This window comes from Schistocerca americana, chromosome 2 (assembly GCF_021461395.2).
Source record: "Schistocerca americana isolate TAMUIC-IGC-003095 chromosome 2, iqSchAmer2.1, whole genome shotgun sequence".
NCBI classification, from domain to species: Eukaryota; Metazoa; Arthropoda; class Insecta; order Orthoptera; family Acrididae; genus Schistocerca; species Schistocerca americana.
This window is the reverse complement of record NC_060120.1, coordinates 834856456-834871602: the sequence shown is the minus strand read 5'-3', so window position 1 is coordinate 834871602 and position 15147 is coordinate 834856456. Positions and strand designations below refer to the sequence as shown.

Below are 15147 nucleotides of genomic sequence, written 5' to 3'. Positions count from 1 at the left end.
TCTGCATTGTTACAAGGGCTTTGGCAGTGTTGATGACAGTTGGTAGCCTGATGTCCTGCCTGACACCTTAAATAATTACCTAATATCAGTGATTATTAGACCTGCTTGGGTAATCGCACACATTGAAGTGCTGTTTCTGGGATTCAAGACGATGAGCCTGTCTATGATCTAATCTGCCTTGCGGATTAATGACAAGGGCTACTGAGCGAGCAGCCTGAATGTGTTTTTAGGTGGTTTCCCACATCCACCTAGGTAAAACTAATCTGGTACCCATATCCCACCTCAAATATGTGCTACACTAAGAGTCAGGGATCATTCTCACACTAGAACATGGAATTCACTCCAGACGCCAACAGATGGAGCACACATATTCTGTACCATGGAAGTGGTGGCTTCAGGAAGGGCTTACGGCCACAATCTGTTACCAACATTGCCAAACAATACCGATCTTGTAAAGACACACAGTAAAAGGCAATGAAGGGGACAGGGGCAGGGGGGGGGGGGGGGGGAGGAGGAGGAGAAGAAGAGACTGGTTATCATTTGGCTTTCGATTTTGATAAACTCTTCTAACACAGGCTACTTCTGGAAACTGCAACAGGATTGATTTTTCTGATAAGGGATCATAGTAGATTAAAACTTTTAAAAAGATGTTACTGTTGCTGAAGACTATTGAAAGTGTGGTTGTAAAGTTTTGATTACTGATACCTCAAAAAGTAAAGTTACATAATTAATTGTTTTATTTGTTTGCTAGTAAAAGTTCCCAGTCCTGGTAGACACTAAAGTCTCCCCACTGAGGTGTGCTACTATGGAAGCCAGCATGAAGGCTCCCCTGACAGCAAGCGACAGTACTTTGGTGCAGGGATTTCAGAATGTACCAGGGCTGCAGACTTTTATTTGGAAACTTACAAAAAAAGTACTATGAAATGTTTTTTGGTTTAAAACCAAATAACTATCCTCATATTCATTTTTAAAATCTGCTATTGCAGTTTTGTCATCTAGCCATTTTCAGGTGGAATGCAGTGAAATTGCGGAAACAAAGTTTACATAGTTTCACTATGTTCTACTTGAAAACTGATAAAAATCAGATTTGCAGTTGTGGCTTTTAAGAATAAAAACTTTTTAACTGTCAGATGCTACCAAGATGTCTTTTAAAAATATTTAAAAAGTAAGTCTTTCTCCCAGATACTGTATCACGAAACAAGTATTGGAAATTTTGAAATCTTGCACTATTAAGACATCACCTCGTACAGCAGATGTGAAGTATAGGAAATTTCAGTATTGGAAATTTCAAAATTTTGCCCTGTTGGGACATCACCTCATGCAGTAAATGTAAAGTACAGTTGAATAAGTGAATGTTTCACTAATACTCTTAGTAGTCAAAATACTAACAACCACCTCAAAAAATGTCATTGATTGTTCTTCTTTTGGTGCCTGTCCAGTTACGATGTTGGCGATCATAATGGCTATTCTTCTCTTGGTGGTAGCAACATGCAATATTTCTGTTGAAGACATATTGAACCAGCATCTAAGGTTGTTAAATAAAGATATTCATCTTCTTCCAGGACCTCTCTTGCTGTTGATTATCTCGTGAAGTATGTTTTGTGGCAAATCATACATATTTTTATTGTGCATGCAATGTCCTAGATATTGCAACTTTCAGCATTTCATAACCTTGATTAATTTAGGTGTTGTGTTCATTTTTCTCAAAACTTCCATGTTTGTCACTGGATTCAAGGTATTCTCAGGATCTGCCTATGAATTGACAGTTCAAAGGCCTCCAGCTTCTTCTTCTTCTTCTTCTTCTTCTTCTTCTTCTTCTTCTTCTTCTTCTTCCTCCTCCTCCTCTTCTTTTTATCAAGGTTCATGCCTCTATCCAATATAGCACACAATGTATATAGCAGTGCAAATGTCTGAGTTTTGTTCTTAGAGCTAGGTTATGGCTTTTAAAGACAGCACTCATTTTCTGAAACACACTTTTTTCTTTCCTGATGTGAATCTCGATTTCTTGCAAGTTACCCCAATTTTCATATAAAAGGGTTCCAAGGTGCATATATTGTTACACCCTTTCTATAGATCTCTGGTTTATGACCAAGTTCACAAGCCCCCCCACCCCTGCGGGCATGGAGGTTAGAATAGGCCCGAGGTATTCTTGCCTGTCGTAAGAGGCAACTAAAGGGAGACTCTCACCTTTCAGCCTTTATGTGATGGCCCCCTGTGGGGTTTGACCTCCATTTTTCAAAATTTTCCCGAATAGCGACCCAGTTGGGGAATGGCGCCTTACATGGTGCATCGAGATTTTTAGCCCACTTTCTCGTCATTGCCATCCCACTGAAATGTTTGGTGGCACCAGTATTTAAGAGGCAGAGGTCGAGTTGGGACAGTAAATTTTCGACATCTGTGCCACGGCCAGTAAGCATGGTGCTACCCCACAAGGGGTGATGGGCGTTAGAATTTCACAAAAATACGAAAGGTTTAGGGAGTTGATCAATCAGTGCAGCAAATAAGTTCAGGGGTACCACACCATCTGGAGGGAGATATACATTGCAGACAGTGCATTCCTGCGTCGCCCGTATCCTGACAGCCACAGCTTTAAGAGGATTTTTAAGGGGCGCAGGTTCACCACATACAGAGTTCATGACATAAACGCAAACTCCACTGGACATTCTATCTATTACATATGCTACGGTTCTTGTAATATCCCCTGTAGCCGCGAAGGACAGGGGTCTGCATTGCCAGGAACCAGGTTTCCTGGAGGGCACTGCAGAAAGTAGGTGTAAAGCTTAACAGTTGCCATAACTCAGCCAGGTGGTGGAAAAAAACCGCCATAATTCCACTGGAGGATGAAGTAATCATGAGACTGGGAAGGCATGAAACACTGAATGAGGCAGTCTTACTCCCTTGGTTTTGGGGGTCTTCTTTCTGGATTTCTCTCGCTGATCCTTGGGTTTCCCTGGCTGGGAGGGCTTCACTGATTCCGTCTCCGGGATGGAGGATGATCGTGAAGCCCTACGATCACCTGCTTTTGGGCACTTCGGCCACTGGCGGGTGTCATCTTTCCCACTAGCAGATACCTGGGAAGGGAGTGACTCAAGGGGGGGGGGGGGGCTACAACTGTTCTCGTAGCAGCGGCATAAGAGGTGGTCATAGCCACAGGATGTAAGTGCTCAAATTTCCTCTTAGCCTCAGTGTAGGTCAGTCTGTCCTGGGTCTAGTATTCCATGATCTTCCTTTCTCACTTTACAATCCTGCAGTCTGGTGAGCAAGGGGAATGATGCTCTCCACAGTTGACTCAGATGGGAGGTGGGGCACATGGAGTATTGGGATGGAACGGACGTCCACAATCTTGACATGTGATGATGTACAGTGGGAAGACATATGGCCAAACTTCCAGCACTTAAGCACTGTATTGGGGGAGGGATATATGGCTTGAGATCACAGTGGTAGACAGCCACCTTGACCTCCAGTAATGTTTCACCCTCGAAGGCCAAGACGAAGGTGCCAGTGGCAACCTGATTATCCTTCGTACCTTGATGGACACACCGAATGAAATGAACTTCTTGTAGCTCTAAGTTGGCACACAGCTCATCATCAGACTGCAAAAGAAGGTCCCTGTGGAATACAATACCCTGGACCATATTTAAGCTCTTATGAGGCATGATGGTAATGGAAACATCCCCAGCTCATCACAAATGAGTAATGCCCATGACTGGCCAGAGGATGCCGTTTTTATCATGACTGACCCCGACCACATTTGGACAAGCCCTCCACCTCCTGAAACTTATCCTCTAAATTTCCTACAAAAAACCGAGGCTTCATCGAGACAAAGGAGTCCCCACTAGTTCTCGTACATACGAGGTACCGGGGCGAATAAGGTTCGCTGCCGTCCTTAGCCTGGCGTTCCTCCTCATCCAGATTTAAGTTTCTGATGGTCACCTTAAATTGATTCAGGATAATGCTGGATGGCTAGTTTCCTTCACCATTGCTCTCCAACCCGCTTGTACCCTGTCTCTAACGACACTGACCATTAAACCCTAATATTCCCTCTTTTTCTTTGGCATTTGTTAAGCTAATGTTACTCGGTTTTGGGGGCAGTGGTATTGTCCTTATTTTCAGGAAGACTCCTCAGATTTAAGGTTTTTGGGATTTTTTTAATTTCTCTAAATCACTTTCGGTGAATCCGAGGATGGTTATTTTCAAAAGGTCATGGCAATATCCAATGTTCTGCTCCAGACTTATTCAAATGAAGCTTGCAATCGGTTTCTAATGATTCCATCAATTACAGGACGTGAAACTCGAAATCTTCCTTTGTTGAGCTGATACCAAAGTGACATCTTGCATTTTAAAATGCAAATATGAATGTACATACTTTCCAAATACTTAAACACTTGTCTAACAAATTAAAGGTATTGTTCTCATTGTTGCATGTTTACGTGCTGGAACACAAAGTACTTAGCATTTTATACTAGTAAATGCTCATATGTTGAATAATGACTTTGTGTTGGTAAGATCAAACTGTTCTCTTAATGAGAAATGTTAGAAAGTAGGCCCAACAATAATGTTTTTAAAACCATTAATTAAAAATCGTGCAGTTTCTCTACACCAGAATTGAAATATTGGGCTTCTTGCTGATGTCTTGTAGGTCACCATTGAAAGCACAAAAAAATCTGGCACCAGTTCTGGCAGCATTAAGTACACCTCCATCACCTCCATCTCCGAGGAGACCAGATTCTAGAGGAAATGGAGGGATCTCTTCGGGGGGCTCAACAACCATCTCTGCTACCTCTTCACCAGGACTCGGAGAAGGTGGTGATGATTCACTACCTCCCATAAAGCAAGAGCCTCATGAAGATGGAGATAAACCACCTGTTGAGATGAGTCCACGGAAGAAGCCTCGCAAGCAACAGCTGTAAGTCCACCTTGCTTGGCCTGTATTACTGTAATTATAATAATTTAATTTTAATGTGTGATACTTTTTGGACTGAAGAAATATCTTCTGCAGAGAGGTTTATTTGTAAAAATATGCTCTTCAGGTACCATTATCTTTGAGAACAGATGCAGTTCTTAGCAGAAGCAATGTGTAGTGTGTCTGAATGTTTCCAACAGAAAGTTCTCCCATTCTTGTACCAAAACATCCACAATTTCCTTAAATGATGTTGGAATTAACTGGAAATCTGCTACTCACTGTCTGCTCTAAACCTCACCACAATGGGTCAGTGATGTTGAGGTCTGGCAGTTGTGCTAGCCAGGGAAGATGTTTGATGATATTCTGATGCTCCACAAACCACACCTGAACCTTTTGGGTGCAATATCATCTTTGAATATGGCAGTGTTTGGCAGCAGTATGCTAGTCATAGTAAGCGCTTCATTGCTCAGATGTTCGGTCACAGTAATCTGGACAGTGAGGGTAATTATAGGGACAGTTGAATACCATGACATAACCTCCCAAATCGTAACTGAATCTTCCCCATGCACATTGTAGACTTCGTTTGGTGTTCTCTGTACATAAACCCGGCCATTTGTAGGAAACAGTGTAAATCGTAATTCATTGGACCGTACCACATTCTTTCTGTTATAAACTGTTAAGTTTTTATGATCATGGCACCACTTCTTTTGCAACTTTGTGTTGGCTTCTGTAATTAAAGTTTTCACAATTGCTCCCCTTCAATGAATGTTAGCCTTCTAAAGCACCTGTCAGTGCTTTTATCAATACCGTATTACTATAATGAATGTTGAATTCTGCAGTCACTGGTACTGTGGTAGTTTTGTTGTTTGGCCACAGTCATTTTTAATGCTCATTGTACTCTGTCAGCTAACTTCCTCTTTTACCCAATATTCCTCTTCGCTGATAGTGTTTTACCGTGTTGTGTATGCCTTCATTACCATGAATACTGTCGCTTGTGAAACATTAAACAGTTCAGCTGTTATTATCACAGACACTCCCACTAACCATACACCAATAAGTTGCATTCTTTTTAAGTCTGAGAGATCATACATTTCATCGAGCGCTTGTGTTAACCGTTGCAGAACAAAGCATTCAATACACTGACTGATAACGTCCAAGACTTGGCACATCAACTGTGCACAGCAACTACGTCTCAGTAGTTGCAGTGTGCCATGGTGCTAGCTTTCTACAAGACATAGTATACTGTGTGGTTTTTTACATGTTATTTTGTCCACCCCCAGTGATTCATATATTTTGTACATCAGAAGATCCTGTAACTTATTTTCTTATAATAAAATTAAAATTCATAACAAAAGAATTTTGTTGTCCATTGTACTCGTCACTTTTTTACAAGTGATGATAATCTTATGATGTAGGATGTTGCATCATAAACATAAAGTGTCATAATAGTCTTGTTTGAAGCATAGACATTAAAACATATAAGTGAGACATTTGTGGCCCAGTGTCATTACTGTATTTTGCTCCTTTCATACTGTTAAGGATTTAATCAAATATTCGTTCTAAGTAGTTAAATTTCGGCTGTACATATTAATCGGAGTTGTCCGTATTTTTGTTGTTGTTAATATCCAGTTTTCTTAGTTCATTCAGTAATTATTAGTGGTATAATAAACTAATGAATGTATTAGTGAAATGCTTCTGATGATCAACTATGGTATCTTACACCCCTCTTTCCCCCTCTTGTTTTAATTGTGTTGTGTAAAAAGTAAGCCACATTTCTTAATGGAATTAGCATGGAATATGAAAATTGAATGGTGTATTTGTCACTCTAGTTTTGTCACAATAATTCATGTAGGCCTATTTTAATATTTATATTTATTGTAGACAGTATTATTCTGTTTGATTCTGAGTCATCCACACTCAGTACGAGTCGTCCACACTCGGTATCATTTTAGGCCAAGAGTTTATTGCATTGTACCAAGCATGTAATACATATTGTAGGTAATTTGAAAATTTTTTACAGGAATACTGAAACTGTTTTCTGTCACTTTTCAGAACTAGAAATGAGCTGCATGAACCAAAATTTAGTGAAGATGAAATGGAATTTATTTCTGAGGAAAAAGTTAAGAAAGAAGTTAAAGAAGGTAAGTCCTGTGTACTATGAGAATAGACAAAACTGTTAGCAGGAATTAACATAACTTTGGACCCCCTTCTCTCTCTCTCTCTCTCTCTCTCTCTCTCTCTCTCTCTCTCTCTCTGTGTGTGTGTGTGTGTGTGTGTGTGTGTGTGTGTGTGTGTGTGTTCATTCCAACAAAATGTTGTATATGGGAAAGCACAGTGCAACAATTTAAACTGATCAGTACATTTTGAGTTATAAATAAAAGAAAGTACTGATGATACTCCTGTTAGATACAGTAGTGAAATGTAGACATAGAAATCTGCCAGGACTGTGATATTCCATATTAAATAGTGAAAACATTTTTACTTACTTTTGAAACATCACAGAAATTTCAGTGAAACCAGTATTTGATAAATCCTTTATCCAAAGCATATCAGATAACTGAATGCTATATAGACGACTTTTTGGAGACTATTGCTTTGAATGATTGTAAGTGTTTCTACATTAATCCAAGTCAAAAAATGACAATGGCTTTGTGTGACAATATAAAAGGGGCAACTACTTACTATGTATCATGTCATGATAGAATGTACATTCTAGCACCTATATTTGTTTTGTAGAACATTATTTTTCTAGTGTTAGAAATGATAGTATCTGGCATTTTGTTTTGTTGTTATTATTATTATTATTACTACTACTATTACTATTATTACTATGTCAAGAAACATCCGGGACTAAGGGTTTGATTGTAATTTTGTGACAGTTAAAACTTCTTGGCTCAGTTTAAGATAATTTGGGCTTGAGGAGGCCCGGGGTTTATGAAATTCTGTGTCACTGTGGAAAGAAGTATATTGGTCAGACTATTCGAACTATTCAGGACCGGTGTGTGGAACATCATCGGCACACTCGGTTGTTCCAGCCTGAGAAGTCGGCAGTGACGGAACATTGCCTTAACGAAGGACACAGGATGATGTATGACAAGACACAATTGATCTCTCCTGGTTCTCGCTATTGGGAATGTGTTCTTAAAGCATCCATTGAAATTATATTATCCCGTAATATTATTAACAGGGATAAAGGTTTTCCTCTAAGTAAGATATGGAATCCGATTTTGTCTGACATTAAACAACAACGGTCTTCTTTTCGATCACTGGATTCTTCCAACTAGTGCTGTTGTGATTTATCATTTCTGCCGTCTTCTCCCACCAGCACGCTGTGTGTCTACTTGCCGCCAGGAGGCGCTGCCCATAATCTCGTGCATGTGCGATGCTCTGTTCATGGTGTATAAAGGTTTCCGTCATTGTAGCTGGAATTCAGTTCCGGTGAGGCAGTGCACTAGCATTAACTCACCTGAAGATGGTGGCCAGCTGGTCCGCCGAAATATTGTGTCTGGACGACGACATGATCCGGCTGCAAACCTGTGAAGAATATCAGAAGTTATTACGCCAGGAAAGTCTACGAAATCAGTTAAAACTTAATATTGTGTTAATAATGGCCCGTGTTTGTACCTAAAACTAACAAAATATAAAGTGCCCTTAAAAGTTTTCTGACACAATTGAATGCTACTTCACAGAGAATTGGAGAAACCACTCTTCCTTTTAACTGAAATGGCAGCCTGTTCCTTGCATGACAATTTTGTCACTGCATGACAATTTTGTCAACAAAGTCATTGCTGACAGTGCCTGCAAATACATTTGGGAGTTGGTGTGACTCCATTATATTATGTAAATTTTGCTGAAGATCTTGCTGAATGAATGTTTGTGTTTAAAACATTTGATTCAATGAAGTATGTCAAATTTTGCTAAATTTTTTGCTCGTGTAATAACTGTCTGTGTAGAACCTGGTACAAACTGGTATGTAAAATTTGGTCTTCATAAAAACACCATTATTGACTAAACATAGAAGTATAATTGTGAATTTCTATGTTAAATTTGTTTGCTTAGTGAACAATGACTTGCAAGACTGATCTTCGGCACAGTTTGTCAATGCAATCAGATTCCTTTCCGTTTCATGTGTAAGGATGAAATTAGGAACATCTTGATTTTATCCGACATAAGCTTTAATGCAGTTTTCTGTACATTATAAGGTTTGTTCATTGTACAATTTCGTTTCAAATTGTTTGTGTGCTTCTAAAAAGCAAAAAATCAAGGGAATGGTTGGCACTCAGTTCAAATTGTTATGTTGCATAATCCTTACAATGGAACTTTTGTTCATCAGACGAACATTGAGAGCTGTATTAATTCATTATAATTTATAAAACACGAGTTAAGAGCAGAAAGCTAATTGCATTACATGTGGTAGAGGTATGGAGTGGGAACAAATAGAAGGCCCAGGAAGTAAGTTACAGAAAACTAAAAGAGAATGAAGAAAGGAATAGTTACTGAGAAGAAGTGCTGGGACCAAGGAAATTACAGAAAACGATTAACGCTTATTAAGACTAAGTGGTTGGCGAGAACCAAGGACATGTTGTAACGCCAATTCCCCCCTGTGGAACTCTGTGAAAGAAGTAGTAGGTGGGAGGGGGGAGGGAATCCAGGTGATGTGTGTGGTGAAACAGGCACCAAAGATTTCGACTGCCATGTTGTAGACAATGCTCTACAGTGTGACACTTGTGACATCGACCCTGTTTCACAATACATACCATCTTTACTGACTTTCTTGGAACTCCACAGATGGGGACTGGTGTTACATGCCCTCGGTGTTCACCACTCAGCTGGATTAAATTATCATTCATTATCTTCTCTAATTTCCTTGGCCTCAGCAGTTTGTTTCAGTAACTACTCCTTTCTTCATTCCATTTTAGTTTTCTGTATCTTTTTTTTGTATCTCCTTTTCCCCACTCTCCCTCTACCACATATAATGCCTCTAGATCTCTGCTCTTATTAACTCTTGCACAATGTTTTTCCAGTAATATGTTTTGCTTATTACCATACCTTCCACCTTTAAGCTTTCAGATTTTTAAATGTCTTCTGGTGCAGTCCCCAACTATCTATCTTTCCTTCTCATTCCATCTTGTAAGTCCCCCCTGACCCAGGATTTTAGGCGACTTTTCCTTGACTCTCCCCATTTCGTAAACCTTGCCAGCCCTTTTCCTTCATCCTCCTTTGCTTTCCCTTCAACCCTTCTGCTAGAAGTAGAAGGAGAAGAAGAAGAAGAAGCCACTGACTCTGAAAACTTTAACATTTCTTTAATCTTTGTGTGTTTTCTTGTACTCTGCTAGATGAACAGATCTTTTTTATGCATCCAATTACAGTATCAAACACTGAACAATGGAAAGTCAAGAATGGATTAATAATAATAATAATAATAATAATAGTAGTAGTATCATGAAAAGGGTAGATTGCTGATTGCTACTCACCATGTAGAGATGTTGAGTAGCAGACAGACACAACAAAAAGAATGCTATAGTCTATAGTTTTTGCCCACAGGCAACCTTCTGAAGTGGAAAGCACATACACATTCACCACTCACAAACTGTCTGGCTGCAGCAGCCAGAGAAAGTGGTCTCTCTCTCTCTCTCTCTCTCTCTCTCTCTCTCTCTCTCTCTCTCTCTGTGTGTGTGTGTGTGTGTGTGTGTGTGTGTGTGTGTGTGTGTGTGTGTGTGTGTGTGGTGGGTAACAATTAACCTTTTCATATTATTATTGTTGTTGTTGTTGTTGTTGTTGTTGTTTTCAAAAATTGATCATTTTTATTCAACTAAATACTTAGGAATTAAAATTTGTTCAGCTGCCATTGGAATGCTCACAAAGATAATGTTGTGGGAAAGGAAAACCAAAGACTGCATTTTATTGGCAGAAAACTTAGAAGATGCAACAGGTCTAGTAAAGAGACTTGTCTTCTGCTAGAGTACTGCTGTCCCATAGGATTTATGGAGGGCATTGAAAAAGTTGAGGAGGCGGCAAGCCGTTTTGTATTTATTGCGGAAAAGGGGGGAGAGTGTAACAGATATGATAAGCAAGCTAGAGGCAGTCATTAAAACAAAGGCAGTTTTCGTTGCAGTGAGATATTTTCACAAAATTTCGATCACCAACTTTCTCTTCTGAATGTGAAAATGTTTCATTGCCACCAACTAACATAGGGCATGTAAGTGTGAATTGCAAGTAATTGTGTAAATGTAGAAAATGGCATAAACAGTGGTGCACACTTCTTATTTCATTGGCAGCATGGAAGCAGCTCTGTGCTGACATATGTAGGATGTGTGGTGTGTCACTGTTTTTTCGATTCAGTAGTAATCCAAAACACTTGTCAGAAGATTGGATGGTATGCTAGGAGGCAAGAAACCAACCAACTTATTAAAATTAGAAAACAATGGGAATAGTCAGCGTACAGCAAGAAACGTAAAATTGTATGTTCAACATTGCAATTTTAGCAGGTGTAAAATGAAAAAGAAAGTACTGTATGTAATTTAATGAAGTTTTTTTAATGAAAAATGTACTTTATGCAAGAAGCTTAAAAGATTGAAAAAGTGGTAACATTAATGTAATACCATTATGCTTTGCAGCCTTGTTAGAGTCTAGCAGTCATCTGGAATTGAATGTTGTATGCTAATAAAATATTGATGAAAACTGCTCTAAGCCTGAAGTTGTTATTACATAATCCAGATGTTATGATCATTTAATTGTCCCTATGTATTATGTAGAAAATGAGTCAAAATATTTGTGTGTGTGTGTATATATATGATATATGCATTTTTTTCAGTGGCAGAAGAAACCGAGGAGAGAATATATATTCCAAAACGTCCTCCAATTTCACTTATCAGCAGTTACAGGCAAACTTGGAAATCACGACATAATCATTTTCTACGGTATAGTGATGTGAAGCCAAAGGATGAAAGGAGACCTACTGTCAGTGATTTGGCCAATCAGAAACATGTCCTGCAGAAACTGAATGGTTGGAAGGTTTATCACCTCAGTACACAAATGGAGGACATGGTGGGTCTCTCTCTCTCTCTCTCTCTCTCTCTCTCTCTCTCTCTCTCTCTAAGCAAGCAAAGATCTTCCTTTGTCTTTTTCACAGTTGTTGTCTGTTTTTATTTAAATTGTGTTACAGAATATGAATATCTAATTAGGTCTCTATAGTAACAATTGCTCATTATAATGACCCATGCCTGCAAGAAGTCTGGCCTACTAGAGATGTTGCTATCCTGAGAACATTTGTATTTTGTAATACAATAGAGCCAGGTCTGGCTACCTATTTATCGTCACTTTGCCGTTTTATCTGCTTGTTGGTTGTTGGAGTATGGCTGAGGTTACAGAAAGCTGTAATGAGGCATATTTGCTATTGGAAACAAACATCTAATTTAGTTTGTTCCAGAGAGATGCAGTGTTCAAACATTAGGTCAGCTGAATATCGATAACTTTTACATGTCAAAAATATGACTTAATTTAGCAATAAATGACAGTCAGAATCTTACCATCTCAACATATAGGAACAGAAAAGGCTTAGAGTAATTAAAAATCCATTATATGTAGATAGTCAGAAATTCCACCTTCACATTTGATGCCATGTTATAGGATATGTGGTCTCAGTTGTATTAATATGTGGGGGTGGGGGGGGTCACTGTTTCTTTTATTGACAATTAGTGGTTTTTATCTTCCTTGCAGATGATCTTCTGGTGCACCTTGTGGTGCCAGAGCTGAAATCTCAGTAGTAATCAATAAAAGAAATTCTGATCCAGATAGTGTCTTTTTTATTTATTAATAATTCAACTGTATTTCTCATTTTCACTTAAATTGGTGTGTTTTGGATTCACAAAGTTAGTAAGTGGTCATAGTATAAATAAAACATGACTGATGTGTTACCAAGTGGAGCTGCTGTACATGTTATAGCCCAACCTTATAAACCCACCCTCCCTTCATCATTTATGACCTTTTTTTTTTTTACAGGAAACAACAGATACTGTTTTCTAAGAGGATTATCAGTGCCCCATCCTGATAAACTTAAATTTAACATTTTGTATCTCGTTTTCTCTGTAACTATCCAAGGTAATAAAACTTTGCTAGGATATAGTCATATCTTACACATTCACTAATGTACTATCAAGTTCTAAGTTCGTTAGGAATCAAGATATAATTGATGTATAATCAAACTAAAAGTTCTGTCTCTACCATTGTATATCCACATAAACATATCATCATTCTCAATAAGAGGTAAAAATTTCAGAGCTTTCACTTAAGTAGTTTCTGGGATAGTTAGAAACATTTGCAAAAAGTGTAGTTTTTTAGAAATTGCACTTTCTGTTGTATTTTTGACCACAATTTCTACCTTGGAGATGCACTGTCTATCCAGTTCCTGTAGGATTGCTTCTGTAATATGGCCAGACTAAATTCCAAATCACTTCAGAAGCTTTATTCAGACTGCATTTCCATCACTGAAAGTGATAACAGCATCATTGACGCCAAACTTCAGTGATTTCAAGGTTGAAAGGCTCATTTACATTTTGAGTTTTTCCTGCAGAAATTTCTTCAGATGATGTGGATGAGCTAGATCTGTGTGTACTGTCTTTCTTACAGCTCCAACAGCCTCAGGGATGATGTTTCTGTGGATATATGCTGCCCCAGCCTCAGCTTTAAATCAGTCGGTAGAACATAAGTTATGTAGTAGATTTTCATCATTTCATGTCTTGTAGAACAACATTACTCATACTGCTTCCAGGTTGTTAGTATTTTTCCAATGGGTTGGCCATAGTATTCAGTTAGATGATTGACTGTTTTGTCAGTCAAACATCCTCTAATAGTTTTGCCACCTTTGAGCTTTTTGTTGGAAAAGTTGTGCCTCATTTTATGCAGTCAGGTACTCATTTTTTTTTCTGCATGTGACACACATTCTAACGTTTGCAGTGTTAGATTGTCGTAAGGTCTGCTGTCAGTTATTGATGTGAATGAACTGGAATCACCACGAACAATGAATTTATAATGGTGAACCCCACATTGTTCTTGAGAGTGCTGGAGCCTTCATATTTACTCACAGTTGTGTTTGTGTAGTTGTTTTTCATTTTTGGTATCCAGTTTTGAGTGTCTGTGCAAGATTTTGACAATACTTCAACATCAAGCACCTTTCTGGTAGTAATACTTATGGCAGCTGCACATTAGTTTTAAATTGATGATCCCTTTCCTGCCATGACCTATCAAATGCTATGCAGATGTCACTATTACCATAATTTTCTTCAATTGCTTGTACTGTCACAGATTTCAGTTATTCTTTTGCAGTTATTTTTACTGTTTCTGCTAAAGCATCTGTGTATATTGAAACGTTGGTGGGGGGGGGGGGTTGTGAGGGAATCATAAGAGCACACAGTTTTCCCAGCCCTAGGACCTTTAACGATGCATCTCAGCCCATAGAAATATCTAACGTTCATCTCAAAAAGGTTATTGTTTCTATATTTTTCAGATGTCCAGAGTTGTTTCCTACTCTCACAACTCGAACAAGAGACTTCCAAATTGAGAACTAAACCATTTCTTTTGAAGACATTTTCAGAAATTTCTCTCTCTCCACCACACAGATTACAGCATGCAGTTTGATCAAGTATTGTTTTTATTATACTTAAACGTAATACTAAACTGATATCCCTGGCACTGGTTTCACTGTACACTTAAATTACTATTCACGTGCTGCTTCTTGGGATCCACTTGGGGTGAAGAACTTGTTTCAGCATTGCTTGCCCTACTCTCATTCGCTGAATTTTTAACTTCCAACTGGACATATTTGGTAGAATCTGTTTCTCTTATTTCTTCTCCTCTTAAATATTTCCTTTGGTAGAGTCAGTATTAAAGAGAGAAACACAACTCAATGAGTAACAAGTCCAAATGTGCACAACGAAAAATGTATTACACCTTACAAAACATGGATGATACCATGCATTATACCACAAACAGGAATTGATGTCACAACAACCAATGTAGCCAACCTATGCAGCTGGATGCCCACTATAACTCAAAATAAATCATTGTCTTCTTTAGCAAACTGTTCCCAGGTTATCTTGCGTAACTGGAACCTGCAGAAATTACTTGTGCAGTAAATTATTTCAAAATAAATTAAAAATACTTAGTCCTCCAAAATCAACAAAATATACATCAGATTAAAGAACTCCAAACAACAGTTTTCCTTAAAAATAAAAATAAAAACTGAC

General features: G+C 38.5%; 1 protein-coding gene across 1 annotated transcript in view; it reads left to right on the top strand.

Moving 5' to 3' along the window:
* LOC124595510 (mucin-5AC) overlaps window positions 1–15147 on the top strand; it is a 98435-nt gene that overhangs the window by 72593 nt on the left and 10695 nt on the right. The window contains 3 exon segments of the mRNA XM_047134273.1: window positions 4640–4906; window positions 6956–7044; window positions 11718–11950. Of these exon segments, the coding sequence (XP_046990229.1) occupies window positions 4640–4906; window positions 6956–7044; window positions 11718–11950 (589 nt within the window).